Raw genomic sequence first — 19,813 nt, forward strand, 5'->3', positions numbered from 1 at the left:
AGTGTGCATAAAAAGTTTTTTTCCCAACTTTGCATGATTTCTACGTGGACATGTGTCATTTTTCTACCTGAAATACTAGGTGGTGACATTTTTGGTAGTGTTTTTTTTATTATTATTTATCCGTGGCACTATCAATCTAAAAAACTCTTAAAATATTGCAGTTATTTACAGCATTTTTTTTATACCAAAGAAAACCATACTAGTCTTCAACATTTTATGAAAGTAGCAGGGGTGAAGGTGGGGTGTCATTTTAAGAGAGCAATTACTGAGATTACCTATATTTCATATATCCTGTCTCTGTACTCCTACTTTCTAATGACTACAGGTTGTGTTTTTTTACGAGTAAACATAAGAAAAGTAGTAGGAGGGCCTTGAGAAAGCGTGAGACCACGCAAAAAAGCCCTGGGCTTCTTCCACAGCTAACAGACCATGATCATTGAATAAAAATAAGCTTTTTGCTACAGTTGGTGAGTGCCTTGATACTCGAGTACTAGTAGCTATGATAATTTCCACAGGATGCACTTTATTGGGAGGACATGCACTATAAACAAAATACTTGAGGAAGTTAACATAAAGTAAAATGAAAATCTGGACAGTAGCTTACTGAGTTTGGTCCAATCCAAAAGTTTTCTTGCTGGATATATCTCACATTTTCATAAACTCCCTTATTCCGTAGAACCTACAGATTAAAAAAAATATCATCATTAAAGCATTTTTCAAACATCTATTCAAACTTGTTCTATGCAAAATATGTGTAAAATACAACTTCTTATGTAATCTACTTGCCCTGCTCCTTGGCTATATAAGCCATAGAGCTGTTGACTGGAGTGGTTGGGTTAATCTGCAGGGTGGAGGACCCACTCCCCTTTCTTCATCTACCATGGCATTAATTTTATTGGGAACACACTCCTAGTGAGCGTCACTTAGCTGTAATAAAGTTTTGCTGTGCTCCTGTTCCTGCCTCTTTGGACCCCTGCACAGCCACCTGTCAAGATGTTCTTTGGAGACTGCATTCAACAGCATTAATCATGGCTGATACTGCACTAATTTCTTTGCTAAAAGAGAAGTTGAACAGAGATGGGTCAGCATGGCTGACTCTGCTGCTTGCTGGCTCATTAGAGAGCAGCTTTTGAGCCTGCTCCCGCTGTGGCGCGGTCTGTCTGCCGCGGCCGACCTCCACTGCTATTACTAGGCCGGCCGCATCACGTGCTCATTGATTGCCTGCTTAGACATGGCAGGCGGTAGCTCCGCCCATTCCTCTGGTGCATCGGCCGCAGCAGCACTGCCAATAGTGGCTGCTCCAGTGGCGAGGAGCAGCATAACCCTCGCTGCTAATAGTGAGGCTATGCCTCTTTCTAAGCCACCAGGCAGATTCACCAGGTGGTTTGGGAGAGGTAATGTGTCCCAGCCCACTGTCCCGCCAGAGTCCACCCCTGATGTGCAAAACACAGAAGTTACTGAACATCCGCCACTGCTCCCCCAGGTCACATTTAGTGCCAGAGTACAATAGAAATAAGGAGTTCTTTGATGTGGATTACATCCCTGGAACTCCTCAGACGGTAACAAGTGCACATGGTTTTACCATGACTTCGAGGTCGCGTCACGTATCTCGTGACCCTTTGCCCGCACGCAGATATGATGCCTGTTCTCGGGTGTCAAGATCACGATCCCCCAATGATACTAGGTCTAGACATCTTGGCCAGGATAGACGCTCGCGGTCATTCGAGCATAGACATTCTTGTAGAAGCTCCGTGGCCAGCGAAAAAAATGAGCAGGCCATCCAGGAATTCCCGCGGGGGGTGTTTTGTTTCTCGCAATTCCACTGCTTCAGCGAGTAGCAGATTCAGTAGATGTAGTAGAAGGAGCCCTGATAGTGGGCGTCGAAGGCGGAGTGCTCATTTCAGCAGATACACAGATCCGGGTGTTCTATCGCCAACTTCGGTTGCCATTTCTGTGGTGCCTCCGCTGCAGCAGTCGCGCAGCCTGTGGTCCTTCCGAGTGGTGAGTTGCTATATTCTCATGCATGGGTTGATGCTACTAGTAATAACGGTAATTAAATCTTGGACGTTTTAAAAGCTGTATTAGCTAAAAATAATACGACAAACGTATCATCTCCACCAGGTACGACTTCGTCGCAGCCTGCGTCAGGTACGAATCCTTTAGGTATGTTATTGAGGGATTCGTATTTCTGTGGTGTGTCCCCGCGGGGTACGCACATTTCTGGGGATGTTCGTGATAAGAAATTGAAAATGGAAATTGTGGATATTTGGTCCTTAGTTTCCGTTGATCAGTTGACCATAGACAAGGAGAGACGTTTTGAGAAATCGGACGATAAAAAGCCCAAGGTGGTAAAAATGTTTGTGAATTGGTTGTAAGCCTTTTCTATTATGGCAAGTATATTATGTCAATGGAGACCCGATTTTTCTCATGAGTTGTTTACGTATTTAGACACTATTTTTTCAGCACATAATTTGCATGGAGGTTCTGCCTGGTGGAAGTATGATGAGAAGTTCAGGCATAGGTTAGTGTAGCGTCCATGCCCATGGGCCATCGGGTTTACTCAACACCTGGCGGCCGCAGCCATGGATCTGTGAGCGCTGGATCGCATCTCCTTACCAAGAGATGCCAGCACTCAGTTCCGCTCCAGTCCGCTGTGTACCGTAGGGTCGTTCTTAAACGGCCAGCGCGCCCACATTTGGAAATCATCATTATCAACTACACATGATTTCCTGCACTATAAGAAGGACCCTGCCGTTCTGATCCTTGCCTGAGCATTGTTAGTGTTTCCCATGTCAGTCTTGCAAATGGTCCCTTAGTATTTTCCCATTCCAGTTCTTGTTCCTGAGCTTATCAGTGCTGGAGTCATGTCCTATTGCACCTGCTATCGTTTGCCATGTCCAGTATCGTTTGCCATGTCCAGTGTCGTCTGCCACGTTCAGTGTCGTATGCGGCGTCTAGTATTATCTGCCACGTCTGGCGCAACCTGTGACACCCACCTCCATACATGCTGAAGCCTTGGGCACAGTCTGGACTGGTTCAGGTACCCGTGTGTTACGAATTGCTATTGACTCTTGTATAGACTGACTAGGCCAGCTGCCCCTCCGCTACAGCGGAGCGGCCTAGTGGGTCCACATAACCTGTGATCGTGACAGTTACTTTTGAAGCCGGAAGTTGGTTGGGCCACTAAGGCCACGGATGTCTGGATACAGCTTTTGCTAGCTCAAAAACAACAACCTCCCTTTCATGCTGGTGCCACCGTGGGAGCCTCCACCTTGGCGGCAGCAACAGACACCCAGGAGCCTGCCGGCTCTTCAATGAAGGGCATTGCAAATTTTTTGCTTTGTGCAAATTGAAGCACGAATGTTCCATATGTGGAGGGTCACATTCGGCCCTCCGTTGTTATAAGAGTGGTAAATTGCCCAGTAGACCGGCTGCCTCCGCCGGAAAACCAGAGGACACTGGTGAGCATAACAAGGCTGCTCCGGTGGCTCGACCTACACCCCAGGAGGTAGGAAGCAGACATTTTAATAAATGTTTTTTCTGCAGGTTTTTACATTCCTCACGTCCCTCATGCTGCTCTCCTTTTCACTGACAATTTAAAATCTGTTATTAACAAATGTGATCTGGTCAGGGAAAAATTGGCCAAAGAATTTGAGATGGGTAGAATAACTGATCACATTAATGAACCTCCCATTCCAAATTTAAGAGTTAGGCCCTAGATTTGGTAAAAAAAAAAAGGGTCAGGTAAATACTGACTCATTCATCATTTGTCTTTTCCCCCTGGTGAGTCGGTGAATGACGGTATACTCCGCAAGGATGTCGTAGTCTCTTATACATCTTTTGACAGGGCGGTGTCACTGGTGGTTGCAACTGGAGCCGGCGCCTGGCCAGCCAAGTCTAATGTTCCGTCCGCTTTCCGCCTCCTCCGGGTCCACCCTGATTGTTTCCACTTGTTGGGTTGCCATTTAGAATGTTCCTTTTAATTGATATGTGTTTGCTGATGGGCTGCTCCATTTCGTGCCGTTATTTCGAGATGTTTAGTTGCTTTCTTGAATGGGTGCTACTTTACGAGACTGGTTGTTCATTATCTTGATGATTTCTTTTTATAGGCCCTTCCGGTTCCCAAAGGTATCAGTATTTGTTAGATTCATTTAGTTACTTTTTTGGTGTGCCTCTGTCTGAGGAGAAGACGGAGGGCCCAGTTCATTGCTTGTCCTTCTTAGGGATACTGATTGACATGGACTGCATGATACTTCGTTTACCAGAGGATAAATTATCGTGCCTGCACGCTGAATTGGATGTCAGCATTACATCAAAAAAGCAGACTCTATTTAAGTTGCAGTCCCTTTTAGGCCAGCTGGTATTTGCTTGCAAGATCTTCCCCATGGGTAGGATCTTTTTGAGTCGGTTGTCCATGGCGACAGCTGGTGTCAAAAAGTCCTAACTATTTCATTCGTATTACTCGGGTTTAGAGAGAGGATCTGCGAGTGTGGAAATGGTTCCTTTTGGACTATGACGGTGTGTCATGTTTCCCGGAGCCAAAACTTAATAATGATGATCTTCAGCTGTTTACCGATGTGGCTGTCTCCATGGGCTACTGTGCCATATTTTGTTGTCATTGGTCAGCCGAGAAATGGGCGCAACATTGGAAAGATGATGGTTTTCACAAAATGTGATGCTTTTGGAATTGTTCCCAGTTATCATTGCTATTGAATTATGGGGTCAGGCCATGTCTAACAAGCAAATAATTTTTGGGTTGGACAACGAAGGCGCAGTGTCTGCAATTATTAACCTTACATCTAGTTCTTTGCCACTATTAGCACTAATACCTCACCTGGTTTTAAGATGTTTACAGCTTAATATAGTTTTTAAAGCTAAGCATGTTCCCGTTGTTGTTAATGTGGTGGCTGATACGCTTTCTCGTTCACAGTGGGATCATTTCAGGGACTTTAATCTGCTGGCTGACACAGAGGGGTCCCCCTGTCCACCTTCCCTGTGGGGTTTAGCCACTCTCCACTGATGCTGAGAATTCGCTGGTGTCATCAATTTGGACATGTCACGGTAAGGCGTGGTCTGAAAAGTAGTCCTGCGGCCGCGCCGACCAGGTTCTGGACTTGGTGACTATGAGACATATGACTATGGAATATCTGTTTAGATTACACGTCTGGGCTCGTCCTCCGCAGTGGTGCAAAAACGGCTAGCTGGGGTCTCCTTCATTTTCGTTTAATTATAAAAGGGTTGAAAAAATAAACGATCCGGGTTGACGACAGACGCGCAATTTCGCTCCCTCTTCTTAGATGCCTTATGTTGGTGGCGGTTTGTGTCTGCACGTTGGACCACGAGGCCTTCCTACTTCAATGTGCATTTTCCATTGTTTTCTATTGTGCCCTGCGGGTAGGCAAACATGTTCCTGCTTTGCGCCAGAAGATTACAGGTCTTCTAACTGACAACGTGGTAGTCCGCTCGGATTCATTGACAGTTCGTATTAACCGATCGAAAACGGATGAGTATGGACAGGGTACATGGTTGACGGTTAATAAGATTCCTGACGTTTCCTGCCCCATATCATTTGTTGCCAAATATGCTACTATTAAACCTTCTTCTGACTGTTTTTTGGTCCACAACTCCGGTTTGCCCTTGACTAAATTTCAGTTGAATCCCTATTCAATAAGTGCTTGTACATCGCGGGTGTTCCTGCGTTGGAGTTCGGCACCCAGTCTTTTCGCATCGGTGCCGCTAGCGCTGCTGATGCCATAGGTTTGTCAGAATCCGACGTCAAAAGCTTGGGTAGATGGAAATTGGATTGTTTTAAACTTGACATACGTCCTAATCAATTGACTTGTTAGGTTCCTGTTACTTATGATCGTTACCTTTGCCTTCTTTCTTTTCAGGTTTGCATCGCTCGAAAGTTTAGTTGAAATAAATTTGCCAAGCATCTGTAACTTAGTTTATTGCAAGACCAATTGAGCAATTACAATAACAAACAGTTTAGATGAGATGTCCATTTGACAAGATATTTAATGTGAATCTAGTAAGATAAAAAGAAAATTCAGATGGAAAAAATCAGTTCTCATTTTCTTCTTATTTGTAGTCAGTTGTAAATAACATAAGATATAATTGCAGGAATACTTCCTGGTTTACAAATAAAGCAGAGGGGCTAATCGCCAGCTGGTTGATACTGCTAAGAAGTGCATCCCAAGGTATTTGATCTGTTACAAGCCTTATGGATGGAGAAGATCCAAAAGCAGTCCACATATAAATATCCTACTGTACTTCCTTCCTTCCTATCTTCAAAGTTGAAATGATCACTAGAATTACATTGCTACCCAAGTGGTGAAGTGATCCTCACTCTAGTTTTTCACTGCTATTTAACACTTTTTGATTTTAATTGGTTTATTTCAAAATGTAAACATTTACATGTAAGGCTTTGTTTACATCTGCATGCTGCACTATTGTCTCCAGTAATCCATGCTGGAACTGCAACGGAGGCCCCTAATGCGGAGCCTCCAACACAGATGTGAATGAAGTCTTAGCTGGAACAAGCACTAAAACACAATAATTGAATAAATACAAAATTGCATCATAGAGATTAAGTCTCACAGAGCACCAGAAAAGGGTCAAGAAAATTGGTACACATATAGCATTGACATTACAACCTATTTGTGCATCCAGAAAAAAATATATATCCTTCCCTTTTATTATTAATCGTGTTTCAAATAGAGCATGAGAAGAAGGAAATATAAGTATAACCAAGTAAAGCTTGGTGAATTAAATATATATATATATATATCCTACAATTGAGGTCAATTAACACGAAAATATTTATAGAAAAATACAAAGTATTCTTTATTGTTACATGTATTAAGACAAACAGTTTAAAACTGAATCATACAGTGCAATACCAGGTGTCTGTCAGGGCAATTTGCCAATGGATGTAAACCAATGTGGTATATGGCCACAAAAGATGTAGAAATAGATGCAGAAATTTGTAATGGGCAAAATCCCTGGGCATGTATTATAAAAAGGTCAAGTCATGAAAATATTTGTAGAACAATGGTAGATTATCTCATAATGTGAAAAAAAAACTCTCTAATATGTGTGCTGTCAGCATCTGAGAGTAAATAAGTAAGAGTGATTTGACCTAGTAAAAATAAAAAAGTGGACAGAATAAGCCTACCCACATTACTGCTCCTGCACCGTGGAGACACCAAACCCGACGCGCGTTTCGGCGGGATGCCTTCGTCCGGGGGTGGTGTCTCTCCAGCGGAAGTCTCTATTTATGTGACGTCTGTCCAATCATATAAGGAATATAGTAAGAGGGGAAAGAGCCTCTATGTGGCGTCATACGCCGGGTGTAGAGTTGTCCGTTGGAGTGCTTCCGGTGATATACAGTACAATTTCATTTGACATATGCAGGGATGGGATGGCCCAAATTGGTTGTTAATATTACAGCCGGTTCGCAGAACCGGGGTGAAGCGGGAAACCGGAATCGGTACCGTGCACTAAATTGTATCCGTGTCCTTAGGATACGGATACAAATGAGTTGCCTAGCACTGCCCTGGCGTGGCACAGGATGCTTCGTCATTCGGCGCTTTAGCGATGATGCATTCGGTACGATTATGTCATCGCGCTGCTGCGTCATTCCACTGGAGGGGGACTGGCATCGATGGAGGACGGAGCGGGAATGGGCACAGATAAGCATATCATGGTTTTATTTTACTGTGGACAGTGTTGGGGGCCTTATCTATAGGGGACACTAACTACAGGGGCCATATAGGGGGCAGTAATTACAGGGGACTATATAGGGGGCACTAACTACAAGGGACTGTATAGGGGCTCCTAACTACAGGGAGCACCACAGGGGGCACTATCTACAGGGAATGCCACAGGGGCACTATCTACAGGGAACGCCTCAGGGGGCACGATCTACAGGGAAAACTACAGGGGACGCTGCAGGGGGCCCTATCTAAAGTGAATGCTATGGGGGCCCTTATCTACAGGGATTGCCACATGGGGCCCTATCTACAGGGAATGCAACAGGGGGCCCTATATACAGGGAATGCCACGGGGGGCCCTATCTAAAGAGAATGACACAGGGGCCCTATCTATAGGGGAAGGCCTTAGGGGGCCCTATCTACTAGGAACGCCACAGGGGACCTATCTACAGGGAATGCTACAGGGGGGCCTATATAGGGAACGCTACAGGAGGCACTATCTACAGGGAACTCTACAGGGTGCCCTATCTACAGGGGATGCTACAGAGGACCCTATCTACAGGGGACTCTACAGGGGGCACTATCTACAGAGAACGCTACTATTTACAGAGGGCTCTATGGGGAGCACTATAGAGAGGGCTCTATGGGGAGCACTATTTACAGAGGGCTCTATGGAGAGCACTATCTACAGAGGGCTTTATGAGAAGCATTATATGCAGGAGGCTCTATGAGGGGCACTATCTACAGGGGGCACTGTGTGTGTGGTGCATTACTTTGCAGTGTTTGACACAATTATATTCATGGGCACAGTGTATGGTACTATTATATTCAGGAGCACAGTGTGTAGAACTATTATATTATATATGTTGGAAAAGTAAGCTTCCGAAGACATCTGAGCAGCAAACTCTGCAGAAATAGGTTGTGGCCAGGAGGTGTTATCATAGAGGTTTAGACCAAATGGAAAAGAAAAGAGAAAAAGAACGACTTCAATCTGAGAAGACGTCACCGGTGAGTCACTAAAAGTAAATATTTATTCTCCCTGTGACTGATCAGTACTGTAGTCACTGTATGATCTGCAGGGAGATGATGGGTGTATCGCTCTTTTTTATGAAACAACTCCCAGCATATCCGTACCATTGTTCTGGCTATAGAAGGAGCTGTAGTTTTATACCGTACAAAATTATATGACAGGGGTTAAACTGAATTCGCCAGTGATCTCTGTACTGAGCTGTAATTGTGCTTGTGCTGTATTTATGTACTGAGCTTGGTTCTGGTACTGTGTTTATATATGTACTGAGCAATATATAATGCAATAAAAATAATAAAAATGCATAATAAACAATAAGTGTGTATATATACAGTGAAGGAAATAAGTATTTGATCCCTTGCTGATTTTGTAAGTTTGCCCACTGTCAAAGACATGAACAGTCTAGAATTTTTAGGCTAGGTTAATTTTACCAGTGAGAGATAGATTATATATATAAAAAAAAAAAAGAAAATCACATTGTAATGACGGGGTAGGGAGACAGACAAGTGAGCCATAATCTACCCGCCACTCAGTCCCTGCCTACTTGCAACGGCCCGTCCTAGGCAACGGCGTACAACTGGGCGACGGTCCCTACGCTTAATAAGTGCACGACAGACAAACAGACAAGGGTACACAGAAGCTAAGGGAAATGGGGCAGTTGCCCACGGCAACACAGTGAGCAACAAGAGTAGTGAACGAGCCGAGTCAAACAGGAGTGTACGAGGTACAAATCGCAGAGCAGGAGCGTAGTCAGTAAAGCCAGGGTCAAAAATGAAGCAAGGTCAATAATGATAGCAGGAGCAGCAGAGCCAGGAAACAGAAAAGAATCACAGGCAAAGGAGGAGCAGGAAATGCAGGTATAAATAGACAGAGGGCGGGAGATAGCTCCGTCTGGCCAGGCTGTGATAGGCTCTCCCACTCCTCAGCCTCCCAGCCTGACTGGTAGAAGATCGTGTCACTCTCTCAGACTTAGGAGCAGGTGCAGACTGATTACCCACAGGCGTCGACACAGAAGCTGTGTCTGGCAGATCCTTTACAGTACCCCCCCTTTTAAGAGGGGCCACTGGACCCTTTCTTGGTGGACCTGGCTTATTGGGGAGGCGAAGATGGAACCTCCAGAGCAATACCCCAGAGTGAACATCCCGGGCGGGTACCCAAGTCCTCTCCTCAGGCCCGTATCCTCTCCAATGGACCTCTCCAATGTAGTTTTTATTGGTACCATTTTGGGGTACATGCGACTTTTTGATCACTTGTTATCCTTTTTTAAAAACAGCAATTCTGGCATATTTTTTAAATTCTTTTTATACAGCGTTCACCACGCATTATAAATTACATGTTACCTTTATTCTGCGCGTCAGTCCGATTCCGGTGATACCTAATTTATAGAACTTTTTTATGTTTTACAACTTTTTGCACAATAAAATAACTTTTGTAAAGAGAATGGATTATTTCTGTTGCCAAGTTGTGAGAGCCATAACGGTTTTAATTTTTTCGTCGACGGAGCTGTATGAGGGCTTGTTTTTAGCGAGACGAGTTATAGTTTTTATAGGTACCATTTTTGGGTACATGCGACTTTTTGATCACTTTTTATTTCAATTTTTGGAAGACAAAGTGACCAAAAAATAGCAATTATGTCAGTATTTTTTTGTTTTTTTTTTACGGCATTCACTGTGCGGAATAAATAACACAATATTTTTATAGTTAAGGTCGTTGCGATCGCAGCGATACCAAATATGTATGGCTTTATTATTTTTTTCAATAATAAATGACTCGATAAGGGAAAAAGGGCGATTGTGTTTTGTGTTATTATCTGAAACTTTTATTTTTAATTTTTTTACACTTTTTTTTACACTTTTCTTTAGTCCCACTAGGGGACTTGAAGGTCCAACTGTTTGTTTGATGTTCTAATACATTGCACTACCTATGTAGTTCAATGAATTAGAACTGTCAGTTGTTCACTGACAGCAAGCCGATCAGGCTCCGCCTCCGGTCGGGGCCTAATCGGCTTCCGTAATGGCAGATAGGAAGCCATTGTTAGGCATCCTGTTGCCATAGTAACAGTCGCCAGCCTTGCCATCGCATGGCAGGCTGCCGATTTTATACAAACCACTTTGATGCAGCGATTGCATTGAATCGCTGCATTGAAGGGGTTAATGGCAGGAATCGGAGATGGCTCTGGTTCCTGCCTTTACAGTGGGATGTCTGCTGTTACATACAGCGGACACCCACTGCTGATGACGCCGGCTCAGCTTCTGAGCCGGAAGCTGAGTCGGCACCATCTTGCCGATGGTACTGGAAGCCTACTGGGCCCCGCCGACGACGGGGCATAGGAGGACTCTGTTACTGGCAGACTGGGAGGTAAGTATTAGCCCTCCGATCGCCTTTGCAGCCACCGGCAACCCAGCGATCACGTTGCTGGGGTGCCAGAGGCTATAAACTCCTCAAATGCTGCGATCTCCATTGAACGCAGCATGTGAGGGGTTAATCGGTCGGATCGGAGGCTAGTTCCGGTCCTGGCCGATACCTCAGGGTGCCAGCTATAACATACAGGTGTCACCCGGCGGTGATGTCGCTGGCTCAGCTCCTGAGCCAGCTCCATCTGTTTCACGTACAGTTACGTGGAATTGCGTGAAAACACCAGTTCCCATCACGTAACTGTACGTGAAATTGCGGGAAGGGTTTAAGGTAAAACATTCTTATCCAGTACTATATTCCGTCCTAGGTTTTCTGCAGGAAACCCTGGTTGGGAAACCCTGATGTTCTGTAGGTAAATAAATGCAGTGTTGTCTCCCTCACCAAATACATTTTAACCCCTTCAGGACGCAGCCTGTTTTGGCCTTGTGGACAGATGATTTTTTTGAAATCTGACGTGTCACTTTATGTGGTAATAACTTTGGAACGCTTTTACCTATCAAAGCGATTCTGAGATTGTTTTCTCATGACATATTGTACTTAATGTTAGTGAAAAAATTTGGTCGATAAATTCCATATTTATTTGTGGAAAAATTTCAAATTTTAGCGAAAATAGCATTTAGAAAGTATTTTAACCCTTTAGGCGTTTCACAGGAATTAAGGCAAAGTAGCGGTGAAATTTACAAATTATTTTTTTTTTGCTGAAATTCATTTGTAATAAAAAAAAATCTGTAACACAGAAGGTTTTACCAGAGAAACACAACTCAATATTTATTGCCCAGATTCTGCAGTTTCTAGAAATATCCAATATGTTGTACTAATGTGCTAATGGACTGAAACACCGAAGGAGCACCTTGAGGATGGTGGGGCCTCCTTTTTTTAGGAATATATTTTAGGCACCATGTCCGGTTTGAAGAGGTATTGTTGTGCCTAAACTGTCAACCCCCCCCCCCAAAAGTGACCCAATTTTGGAAACTAAAGCCCTCAAGGCATTTTTTTAGGGGTATAGTTAGCATTTTGACCCCACAGTTTTTTTGCAGAATTTAGTTGAATTAGTCTGTAAAGATGAAAATCACCTTTTTTTCCTGCGAAAAAAATAGAATTTTTTCATTTTTACAAGGAATAAAGGAGAATAAGAACACAAACATTTGTAATGCAATTTCTCCAGATTACGGCAATACCCCATATGTGGTCATAAACTGATGTTTGGACTCACAACAGTGCTCAGAAGGGAAGGAGCGGCTTTTGGATTTTGGAGCGCAGATTTTGCTGGATTGGTTTTCAGTGCCATGTCGTGTTTGCAACGGGACCAAAACAGTGGAAACCCCCCAAAAGTGACCCCATTTTGGAAACTACACCCCTCAAGGAGTTTTTCTATGGGTATAGTTAGCATTTTGACCACAAAGGTTTTTTTGTAGAATTTAGTGGAATTAGGCCGTGAAAATGAATATCAACATTTTTGTCCACTAAAATGTTGAATTTTTTAATTTTCACAAGGGATAAAAGAGAAAAAGCACCCCAACATTTGTAAATAAATTTCTCCCGAGTACGGCAATACCCTACATGTGGTCATAAATATTTTTTTATTAGAAATTAATTAACCCTTTCAGGACTGATCCTTTTTTGCTTTTTCATTTTCGTTTTTCACTCCCCGCCTTCCAAGAGCCATAACTTTTTATTTTTCAATCAATAGAGTGGTGTAAGGGCTTATTGTTTGCGGGAGGAGTTGTAGTTTCTAATGACACTATTTAAAGTACCATAAAATGTACTGGGAAAATGAAAAAAAAATAATTAGTGGGCTGAAATTGGAAAAAACTGCGATTCCTCCATTGTTTTTGGGGTTTTGGTTTTTACGTCTTTCACCGTGCGGTAATAATGTCAACTTTAGTTTTATTCTACGTCTCAATACGATTACGGTGATACCAAATTGATATAGTTTTTTTTTATATTTTACTACTTTTACAAAGAAAATACTGTTTAAAAAAATTTATGGTTTTGTATCATCACATTCTAACAGCCAGAACTTTTTTATTTTTTGGTAGCATTTTTTGGTACATACAACTGCTTGATCACTTTTTATTACATTTTATTTAGAGCTAAGGTTACCAAAAAACAGCGATTTTGGCGTTTTAAATTCTTTATTTCTTACGGTGTTCACTGTGCGCAATAAATTACGCTTTACATTATTCTGCGGGTCGGTACGATTACGGCTATACCATATGTATATAGTTTTTTTATGTTTTGCAGCCTTTGCACAATAAAATCACTTTTCTATAAAATGATTTATTTTCTGAGTCACCATATTCTGAGAGCCATAACTGTTTTAATTTTTAGTCAAAAAAGCTGTGGGAGGTCTTGTTTTTTTGCGGGACATGTGTAGTTTTTATTGGTACTATTTTGGGGTGAATCCGACTTTTTATTCTATATCTTGGGAGGGGTGGTGACTAAAAAATAGCGATGATGGCATAGTTTTTCGTTTATTCTGTTTGCGGCGTCCACCGTGCGGTAAAAATAACATTATAGTTTTATAGTTTGGATCGTTACGAACGCGGTGATACCAAATATGTGAACTTTTTTTTAACGGAAAAAAACACTTTTATGTTTACACTTTTATTAAACATTTTTATAATTTTTTTTTACTTTTTACACTTTTTTTTTTACCTGCAGCACTAATCGCTGCTAGAATAAATTATATTACCTAGTAGTGTAATGTATTCCAACTGTCAGTGTGACGTCACAGTCACTCTGACAGTAAGTCTACGAGGACCAGCCATAGGCTGGTTCTCATAGGCTTCCATACATGGCAGACCCGAAGGCCGTTGTCTGGCCTCCGGATGCCATCACAAGCATAAGCAACCCCCACAACTGCATGGGGGTTGCCGATGTGCTTACAAACCCCATAAATGCGGCGATCACAATCGAGTGCCGCATTTAAGGTGTTAATTGCCGAAATTAGCGCCGATGAGCCGCTGATCGGCAACACAGCTGACCTCCCGGTTCCCGATGCACATACTGACGCCGACAGTGTGCATCGGGAACACAGTGACTTCCTGTCATTCTGACAGGGAGCCTATCGGGACCAGCTGGAGGTTGGTCCTGATGGGCTTCCGTCCATGGCAGACATGGAGGCCATTGTTTGGCTTCCGTTTGCCATGCTAACCATCGGCAAACCCCCCGGGGGTGTCTACCGATATGCTAGGAACCCCTAAAATGCAGCGATCGCAACCGATCCCCGCTTTTAAGGGGTTAATTTGCCAAAATCAGCGGCAAAAGACCGCTGGCCAGCAAGAGTGGAGTGTCAGCTATCGGCGACAGCTGACCTCCCAGTTCCAACTCAGTAACTATAAGCCCTCGTGCGGGAAGTAACCTCCCGCGATGACGTATAGTTACTGATTTGTGCGGGTATGGGGTTAATGAACATTCTGTAATCTCTCTTTAATTTAATCCACAGAGATTTTGGATAGGGAATGTCTGTACTCTATGTAAAATTGTTCTGTCAATGATTATGTGATATCTGTCAGAAAATTCACAATAGTATAAGAAACATTACATCTTGCTGAAATGTCAGCTATCTCAGTTATGTAGTCTTACTCAATAAGAAATATGGGTAAATTAATATCAACTAGTGCATTCCATTACATTCTATTGCGTAAAAGTTCAAGTGAATAAAATTACAGTTTAGCCACATACTGGAAATCAAGCCTCTGAAATAAAGAACTGGAAAGGTTGAATTACTTACTGATTCTACTGTTTCATGCTGGGAAAATCCAACAGGTGCAATGCCATAGATACATACAGTCAAGATGGTTATCAGTAAATGCACAACTGTAATCCAGTAAGTGAAGAACGGCCTGAGAAAACAAAAACCTTAATTATTATCACAATTAAACAGCACGCAACAGTGTAATAAAAAGCTTGTTAACCAAAGGCTGCTATGGACACGTGTGTCAGCTGGACCAGGACTAAATGCAACACTGCAATGCAAATGATGCCAACCTGTATATATGAAACATGTGATGTCAACAATAAGCACAAAAGGCAGATTGTTCAATATCAGCAGAGCACTAGTGAGTATGTTCACTCAGGACAAGCAATATCCAGCATAGGGAGGGGTCCCCTGCGTTGAACCGCCCTCTATGCTCCAGCAGCTGTTGTCCTAAGGAGATTGGTGAGAACATGTTTTGAATTGTGGACGTGCCCGCAGTTTCACCCAAGCGATAACAGCTGATCACTGGCAGTTGCTGAGTTTGAACCCGAGTTATCAGTTTGCCATTAGGGGAACTGTTTAATGAAAGTGGAGTGTCCTGAGTGGATTTTTCTTATAGTGTTTACCAGTAAGGATTGATTGAGATTTTACCAAACATATACTTTTCTTACCAAAGAAGCAGATTTCCATCAGTTGGAACCAATCTTTTTTGAATCATACACATAACAATAATCTGTCAAAAGTTTTTCGTTAACAAAATTTATTATGTGTATGGCCACCTATAGACATTGGAGGCTTTCATACCTGAGAGGTTCGACTAGCCCTCATAATCAAAAGAAAAACTGTGGGGAAAATGAATATACTGTGTTATACAAAGTACAGTGCCTGAAGGGAGGGGGGAGGTGCGTGACACAGCGATTCTCCCTGTGCCATGCATTATTATATACGTCACTGCCAATCTCTGCCAAGGTGTCATATATAAACATACCTAAATTCTCATACCACTAACTAGAATTTTTATGCAGGAGATCTGTTCTTGTCCACGTCATAACTTGCTTAGTCTTGGATTGATGTGATAAGAAGTGCAATTACAGTGCATTCGGAAAGTCTTCAGACCCTTTCACTTTTTTCTAATTTTGTTAATTTGAGGCCTTGTGCTAAAATAAAATAAAAAAATCAAGTTTTCCCCATCATTCTGCACTCAATACCCCATAATGAAAAAGTGGAAACAGATTTTTAGAAATTTTTGCAAAATAATGAAAAATGAAAAACTCTAATTTTGCATGGACGTAAGTAATCAGACCCTTTGTTATGACACTTCAAATTTAGCTGTGAGGGCCTCCAACTCTCTAGATTATCTTTGAAATGTTTCCACACCTTGATTGGTGTCCACCTGTGGTAAATTCATTTGATTGGATATGATTTAGAAAGACACACCCATGCAAGTTCTCACAGCTGACAATGCATATCAGAGAAAAAAACAAGCCATGAGGAGGAAATAACTGCCTGTAGAGCTCAGAGACAGTATTGTGTGGAGGCAGAGATCTAGAGAAGTGTACAAAAAAAATTCTGCTGCACTGAAAGTTCCCAAGAGCACAGTGGCCGCCATAATTCTTAAATGGAAGAAGTTTGGAACAACCAGGGCTCTTACTAGCGCTGGCTGCCCCACAAAACTAAGTAATCGGGGGAGAAGGGCATTGGTAAGAAAGGTGACCAAGAACCCAATGGTCACTCTGGCTGAGCTTCAAAGATCCTGTGTGCAGATGGAAGAAACTTCCAGAAGGTAAACCATCATTGCAGCACTCCACCAATCTGGGCTTTATGGCAGAGAGGCCAGAAAGAAGCCTCTCCTAAATAAAAGTCACATGAAAGGCCGCCTGGCGTTTGCCAAAAAGCACGTAAAGGATTCTCAGACTTTGAGAAACAAGATTCTGTAATCTGATGAAACCAAGATTGAACTTTTTGGCCCCAATTCTAAGCATAATGTCTGGTGGAAAACAGGTACCTGCCCATTACCATCTCTACAGTAAAGCATGGTGGTGGCAGCATCATGTTGTGGGGGTGGAAGCATCAAGCATGGCAGTGGCAGCATGCTGTGGGGGTGTTTTTCAGCAGCTGGTACAGGGATACTGGTCAGGGTTGAGGGAAAGATAAATGGGGAAAAGTGCAGAGATATTCTTGATTAAAACCTGATCCAGAGTGCTCTGGACCTCAGACTGGGCCAAAGGTTCACCTTCCAACAAGAGAATGACCCTAATCACACAGCCAAGGCAACACAGGAGTGGCTTAGGGACAACTCTGTGAATGTCCTTGAGTGGCCCAGCCAGAGCCCTGGCTTCAACCCAATCGAACATCTCTGGAAAGACCTGAAAATGGCTTTTCACCGACGGTGCCCATCCAACCTGACAGAGCCTAAGAGGATCGACAGAGAAGAATGGCAGAGAATCCCCAAATGCAGGTGTGCAAACCTTGTGGCATCGTACCCAAGAAGACCGAAGGCTGTTATCGCTACCAAAGGTGCTTCAACTAAGTACTGAGTAAAGGGTCTGAATACTTATGTCAATGCAATAATTACATTATTCCTTTTCAATTAGCAAGGATTACGAACATTCTGTTTTCACTTTGTCATTATGGGGTTCAATACCCCGTGCAGAATGATGGGGAAAAACTTGATTTTTATTTTAGCACAAGGCCTCAACATAACAAAATGTGAAAAAACTGAAAAGATTTGAAGACTTTTAGAATGTATTTTATATAGAAACAATATGGTGGTATGCAGTGTCTTGCGAAAGTATGCTTTTCATGTTTTGTTGGATTACAACCTTGAATTAAAATGGATAATTACATTTTTATGTAACAGACCTGACAAACTAGGTCACAGTGCAATTAAAAAAATACAAAAAAACAAGAGAAACAAAAAACTGAAAAGTTGTGAGTGTATATGTATTACCCACTTTTCAATGAAACCCCTGAATAAGGTCTGGTTAAACCAAGTAACTCCAGAAGTCACAGAATTAGTTGAATAAGGTCCCCTGTGTGCAATTAAAGTGTCACATGATCTGTCACATAATGTCAGTATAAGGGCAGATTCAGACGAACGCGCGCAAAAACCACTTGACAGCTGCGTGTGTCATCTGTGTATGATGCGCGGCTGCGTGATTTTCGCGCAGCCGCCATCATAGAGATGAGGCTAGTCGACGCCCGTCACTGTCCAAGGTGCTGAAAGAGCTAACTGTTCGGCAGTAACTCTTTCAGCACCCTCGACAGTGAATGCCGAACACAATATCGAGAAACCTGTTAAAAAAAAAAGAAAAAGTTTGTACTTACCGAGAACTTCCCTCCCGGCCGTTGCCTTGGTGACGCGTCCTTGGTGACGCGCCTCTCTTGACATCGGGCCCCACCTCCCTGGATGACGCGGCAGTCCATGTGACCGCTGCAGCCTGTGCTTGGGCTGTGATTGGCTGGAGCTGTCACTTGGACTGAATTGTCATCCCGGGAGGTCAGACTGGAGGAAGAAGCCGGGAGTTATCGGTAAGTCAGAACTTCGTTTTTTTTTTTTACACGTTCATGTATATTGGGATCGGAAGTCACTGTCCATGGTGCTGAAACAGTTTAACTCTTTCAGCACCCTGGACAGTGACTATCTCCTGACGTCGCGTACCGGAAATTTTTTTGCCGGGTTCGGACAAAACGAGTTCGGCCGAACCCGGTGAAGTTCGGTTCGGTTGTCCGGGTTCGCTCATCTCAAAGACACTCCGTTTGGATGTTTGGAAACAGAAAAGCACGTGGTGCTTTTCTGTTTACATTCATCCTTTTGACAGCTGGTGCGCTGTTTCAGTCGGTTCGCACGGAAGTGCTTCCGTGCGGCCTGCGTGGTTTTCACACACCCATTGACTTCAATGGGTGCGTGATGCGCGAAATACGCGGAGATATTGAGCATGTCGCGCTTTTTGCGCAGCTGACAAACGCTGCGCAAAAAGCACGGACTGTCTGTACTGCCCCATAGACTTGTATTGGTCTGTGCGTGGCGCGTGAAAACCACGCGGCCCGCACAGACCCAATACACGCTCGTGTGAATCCCCCCTAAGGCTGGGTTCACACAACCTATTTTCAGGCGTAAACGAGGCGTTTTACGCCTCGAATTACGCCTGAAAACACAGCTCCAATACGTCGGCAAATATCTGCCCATTCATTTCAATGGGTTTGCCGATGTACTGTGCCGACGACCTGTAATTTTACGCGTCGCTGTCAAAAGATGGCGCGTAAAATAACAGCGTCGTCAAAGAAGTGCAGGACACTTCTTGGGACGTAATTTGAGCCATTTTTCATTGACTTCAATGAAGAACAGCTCCAAATTACGGCCGTAATTGACGCCTCGCAAAACGCGAGTACGAGCAATTACGTCTGAAATGCAGGAGCTGTTTTCTCCTGGAAACAGCTCCGTAATTTCATCCGTAATTGTCGATATCGTGTGCACGTACCCTTACTAAACCTGTTCTGAAAGACTCCTGAGTTTGCAACATCACTAAGAAAGCTATATGAAGACCAAGGAGCTCCCCAAACAGGTCAGAGACAAAGTTGTGGAGAAGTATAGATCAGGGTTTTGGTTTTAAAAGAAAATATCCCAAACTTTGAACATCCCATGGAGCACCATACAATCCATTATAACAAAATTGAAAAAATATGGCATAAGTACAGGATGGCAGTTGACACCAGAAGTGGTGTATTCCAGCAGGCAAGGCAAGGAACGGCTCAGATAATAAACAGGCTCGAGAACAAGACACAGAATGGGAGACAGGAGATTGGAGGCAGGGCATGGAAACACTGGGAGTAGGAAAACACTAAGGGACCATTTTCAATACAAACATGGGAAAACTACAACAACACTCAGGCAGGGAGTGGAAGGGAGGCACCCTTCTTGTAGTCCAGGATTAACAGGGGTTAATTAGGGTA

General features: G+C 43.2%; 1 protein-coding gene and 1 long non-coding RNA gene across 3 annotated transcripts in view; one reads left to right on the plus strand and one right to left on the minus strand.

The window, feature by feature from the left end:
- The window catches only part of LOC142655636 (uncharacterized), a 676,170-nt gene that overhangs the window by 264,102 nt on the left and 392,255 nt on the right, over nt 1-19,813 (plus strand). The gene's annotated exons all lie outside the window — the stretch shown is intronic.
- Nucleotides 1-19,813, minus strand: part of RHBDF1 (rhomboid 5 homolog 1) — a 575,397-nt gene that overhangs the window by 140,756 nt on the left and 414,828 nt on the right. For both annotated transcript variants that reach the window (XM_075830047.1, XM_075830048.1), the window contains 2 exons: nt 14,894-15,005; nt 605-679 (listed from right to left, as the gene is read on the minus strand). In XM_075830047.1, the coding sequence (XP_075686162.1) occupies nt 605-679; nt 14,894-15,005 (187 nt within the window). The remainder of the gene's footprint in view (nt 1-604; nt 680-14,893; nt 15,006-19,813) is intronic.

Source organism: Rhinoderma darwinii, chromosome 6 (assembly GCF_050947455.1).
Source record: "Rhinoderma darwinii isolate aRhiDar2 chromosome 6, aRhiDar2.hap1, whole genome shotgun sequence".
Taxonomy (NCBI): Eukaryota; Metazoa; Chordata; class Amphibia; order Anura; family Rhinodermatidae; genus Rhinoderma; species Rhinoderma darwinii.